This window comes from Pararge aegeria, chromosome 27, assembly GCF_905163445.1.
Source record: "Pararge aegeria chromosome 27, ilParAegt1.1, whole genome shotgun sequence".
NCBI lineage: Eukaryota > Metazoa > Arthropoda > Insecta > Lepidoptera > Nymphalidae > Pararge > Pararge aegeria.
In genome coordinates this window covers 8675386-8680461 of record NC_053206.1, presented here as the reverse complement: position 1 = coordinate 8680461, position 5076 = coordinate 8675386, and the positions used below count along the sequence as shown (strand labels likewise).

Genomic DNA, 5076 nt, shown 5'->3' with positions numbered 1-5076 from the left:
TACATTAACGAACTGTGTAATAAACAAATTAGTAATTGTGATATTATAATGTTCGCTGATGATACAGTTCTCTTGTTTCATGTCTCTACGTGGGAAGAGGTTAATAGACATGCTGATGCGGGTCTTAGAATTATTATTTCATGGTTAGAACATAGTCTCCTTGCACTCAACACTGGTAAAACTAAACATCTATGCTTCAGCAAAACAAAAAGTGGAAGACCCCCAACTGACTTTGGAATACGAGCACATTGCTACCCATGTAATCAGACTCTGAACGTTCCTTGTGATTGCAGTTCATTAATGCAAGCGAACACAGTTAAATACCTTGGCGTAACAATTGACGACAACATGACTTGGGCTTCACATATATCTAACACCAGTATGCGTATTAGGAGACTCATATACATATTTAAAACCTTACGTACCGTTTGCAATACTGATATGCTAATTAAACTTTATAAAACCCTCGGTGAATGTATTCTACCCTGGCGGGGGTCGCACTAGAGACTGAACTACCCATCAGCCATGCATCCCCTCGCGGTGCGCCGCCGCTTGGGATTCGGGGTGATTTTTTTTAGAGGTTTTCTTCCTCGCAGTCCGGCCGGTAAAGGCAAGACCCTCGGTCCCGTATGGGCCACGAGACATGACCATGACACCTCATAACGGAATTACGAGCCCGACGGTGGCTAGGCAACAGAGTGTCACCAACGCCTGTTCAGCGGCAGGGTAAGTGCTCGCCAAACCCATCCTCGCTCCATCTGCTGTGCCCTCCGCAAAAACAGAGGGCACAGCAGATGGAGCCACGGCCTGTGTTGTACTTAGATTTGGGATAAATCTACCGTAATAATTAATTAGGCCCAAAAAACTTTTAAGTTGCGTCACATCTTTGGGCGTTGGGATTGCGTGAATCGCCTTCAGCTTCTCAGAATCGGGGTGTAAGCCCTCCTTATCTATTACAAAGCCCAGATAGTTTACATTTTTCTGTAAAAATTTACATTTGTTTAATTTAACTGTTAGGCCGGCCTGCCGTAATCGCTCCAATACAGCTCGCAGATTGTTCAGATGTGCCTGTCTATTCTGACCCGTCACACATATGTCATCGAGAAAAACTACCGTACCTGGTACCCCCCGTAAGGTCTCTTCCATTAACTTTTGGAATTTTTCAGGTACGCACGATAATCCGTACGGCGTCCGGCGGTATATAAACGTTCCGATATGTGTCGTGATTGCGGTATACTTTTGAGAACTTTCTTCTAGAAGGACCTGCTCGTAGGCGTGGCGAAGGTCAATTTTACTATATTCCTCGCCATTGCTTAAATTGGTAAATAACTCGTCAATACGAGGCAATGGATAGTAATCTCTTTTTAGTTTAGGATTAATCGTTATTTTGTAATCCCCACAAATTCGGATATCTCCATTACTTTTGACTACCGGCACGATCGGTGTACCAAAATCGGAATGATCGACGCGGTAAATCGTACCGTCGGACTCGAGCCGTGCGAGTTCCCTTTCGACGCGTTCGCGAAGCGCCAGCGGTACAGCGCGCGCCCGTACATACACTCCGGTACTATCTGTGAGCTGTAATTGTAGCTTTCGGTTACAAGTTCCCCGCTTCTCACTAAATACCTCTGGAAATTCCTTGGACAAACGGGTCACAAATTGATCCTCCTCTATTATTTCGTTAATATTTATTTGCGTTATCTTTAAAGCGCGGAGCCAGTCCCTACCGAGCAAAGGCCTATTACCGCCTTGAATAATATACAACCGCAAATCTTTACTAATAACCGACTTAAGTTGTACCCGTACTAATATATATCCGAGGGAATCAATACGTGACCCCGAGTAACTGCGCAAAATTAAATTATCTTTCACAATCTCTTTATGTTTAAATAGTTTCTCGTAACATTCTTCGTTAATGGCCGATATTCGGCTACCCGTGTCGATTTCGACTTCTAAAAAACTATCTTCTACCTTTACTTTTAAATAATATGGCTTGTTACCTTGAGTAATAATGTCAATATTAAAAAAGTCCTCATCCGAACTCTCACTGATAAAACTTTGACACTTCACCTCACTTTTACGCACACTTTTGCACATGACCTTGATGTGCCCGCGCTGGTGGCACTCGTCGCAGGTATAATTAGCGAACCGGCACCGCCCGCGATGCCTGCGGCCGCAGCGCCAGCAAGCCGCCGCCGCAGCGCTCGCCGCGCCGCCGCCGCCGCCGCCGCTCGCGCCGCCGCCGCCGCCGCCGCTTGCGCCAGCGCCGTCGCACGCCGCGCCTGCGTCGCCGCCGCCCGGGCGCAGCGCGCGCGTCCGCTGGCTGCGCGCCGCATGCAGGCCCTCGCCCGCCTGCCCGGCGCTCGCTGGCATCTCGCCGCCGCTTACCCCCGCGTGCCTCTCGGCCGCCTCTAATGCCAGAGCTAGCTCCACTGCCTTTTTGTAGTCCAAACTTTTTTCGGCAAATATTCGAGATCGCATGACGTCACTCGCTAAACCCGAGACAAATTGATCTCGGAGGTCCTCTTCTAATCTTGTACCGAAATTACACGTGACTGCTAAATGCTTCAGGTGCTGCAAATATTCAGTCAAGCTTTCGTCTGGTCGCTGCCGTCTTTGTCGAAAAACATGTCTCTCGGCTATCTCGGAACGTTGCGGCTCCAGATGGTTTGTGACCAGCTCGGTAAGGGTATCGAAAGACTTATTCTCTGGGTGGTCCGGCGCACACAGGTCACACATCAACGCATATGTCGCTTCACCTACCACATTAATTAACATCGGCACCTGAAGTTCATCTCTAATCTCATTTAGGACAATAAATTGCTTGACCCGTCGTATGTAAGCCGGCCATTGTTTCGAGGTTAAATCGAAAGGTTCGATTTTGCCGATCGGCATGTTGTATCCCGTAAATTTAATCTTTTGTTCGAATCACAACACTAAATTTACTAAATAAACACAAAAAAACTAGTTTTACGGACATAGATTAGCTGATTAAAATCGATATTTGTTTTCACTCGTCGCCAGTGCTGAGTAATAAAACACGCGTCGGATGCTAACTGACATTTATTATGGAACTACCTTGCAACATGGACAATCAACTTGTCACAGTTCTTGCTCTATTAGATTTCAGTAACACTTTTAACACTGTGGATTTTGATATCCTTCTTGCTATCATGAAATCACTTAACATTTCTCGGGGTGCTATTGAATGGTTCCGTAGCTATTTGTTTGGGCGTCAGCAGTGTGTGCATAGTGACAATAAATTCTCCACTCTTTCCTCACTTACTGCTGGTGTTCCACAAGGCGGCGTACTTTCACCTCTGCTCTTTGCCATTTTTATAAACTCTGTTTCTAAGCTCCTCACTTCTAGCTTTCATCTTTATGCTGATGATTTGCAAGTTTATGTCGCTGCCCCTGCTCTCAATGTTTCTGAAGCAATCTTTCAGTTAAATAATGACCTGCGCAGTATCTACACATGGAGCAATTCATATGGACTTTGCGTAAATCCGCATAAGTCTCAGGTTATTATTATAGGCAGCCGTCAGCAGTTAGCTAAGGTGAATATCTGTACCTTGCCCTCTGTCCAGTTTAACAACACCAATTTGATTCCGAGTACTTTTGTAAAAAATCTTGGCCTCGTCATAGACAATAATCTGTCGTGGTCCCCACAGGTAGCTGAGGTGAGTCGAAAAATCTTTGCTTCGATTGGGTACTTAAATCGTTGGAAAAATTTCCTTCCTATTAAAACTAAAATTTCTCTTGCCCAATCTCTTCTTCTTCCTATACTGGATTATGCAGACTCATGCTATCCTGACCTTACCGAAGAACTTCTTAATAAGCTCGAGCGCCTTCAAAATTTATGCATCCGGTTTGTGTTTGGACTGCGTAAATTTGATCACATATCGGAGTACCGAGCTAGACTAAAATGGTTGCCTATCCGTCTACGCCGTGAAATTCATCTACTTTCCTTCTTTTATTCTATTCTTTATAGTAATTTATCTCCCTCTTATTTAAGGGATCGTTTTCGCTTTATTTCTGACTCATCTTCTCATTCCAACCTTCGATCCCGCCTTGGTAACCGTCTGGTACTCCCTTTTAGTAAAACGAAGTTCTTCAGTAATTCTTTCACCTTTAAAGCAGTTATGCTCTGGAACAATCTGCCTGCTGAAATCCGTGGAAGTAGTTCCCTTCCGATATTTAAGAGTCGTCTGAAGGACTACTACCTCTCTTTGAGTGATGAAATTTGAAGTAGATTCTTTATATTCTTATTTTTTTTTTTTTTTTTAACTGTGTGTTAAAATCTACTTATATATATTATGTTTGTTATATATTTATATATATTATGTATATTTTCTATTTATATATCATGTAGGTATATTTTATATATTACGTATATTTATTTAAATTATATATGTATTTGTATCTTTACATTTTGGTATTTATGTATATCTATCAACACTCTTGGCACTATCCCGTTCTCTTGCTGTTAGTCCTATCTACAAAGGTTGCCTGTAAGAGATTGCTTGCAGCAATAAGGCCGCCTTTGCATGTCTACATTGTGTACTGTATACTCCTTACTGTTTCTTTTCCTGTATGTTATACGTGCAATAAAGTGTTTCTTCTTCTTCTTCTTCTTCTAAAACCCCCGTGGCACACCTCTGTGGGCTCACGTCTTGCGACCTTGCACAGATACCTCCCGAAGCATCCGTGCCCAGAGAGGATCTGCACAAGGTGGAAAGACAGAGAGCCGTGCTTCCGGCCCGTCATGTGCTTTCTCCAGGTGCGCTTGAGCGCGTAGGTCATCAGAGTTCCCTCGTGGTTAAGCGGTGACCCCCAAGGAGTCTATAGCGAAGGAACGTCGGACCTCTTCATGTATCTCACGGAGTAGGTCTTCTTTTTCTGTGTCTAGGCCACAGTGGTTGGAGCTGAGAAGCAGAGTAGAATGCAACAAACAATTGACGGATTGTGTTCTGGTACAACCATGGAGGCACCATCCTAGTGGAGTAAGAGTAGCAAACGGTTCCCCTGGTTTGCCTTCTAGAACTTGTAATGGTAATAATACGTGATAGTTATCTT

The 5076-nt window shown here is 44.2% G+C and overlaps 1 protein-coding gene across 1 annotated transcript; it reads right to left on the bottom strand.

The window, feature by feature from the left end:
- Nucleotides 1-657: 657 nt before the first annotated feature.
- On the bottom strand, nt 658-2928 carry LOC120635586 (uncharacterized protein K02A2.6-like). Its single transcript, XM_039906596.1, has one exon. It carries the CDS (start codon nt 2893-2895, stop codon nt 658-660), a length of 2238 nt encoding a protein of 745 aa, XP_039762530.1. The 5' UTR covers nt 2896-2928.
- Nucleotides 2929-5076: the final 2148 nt, after the last annotated feature.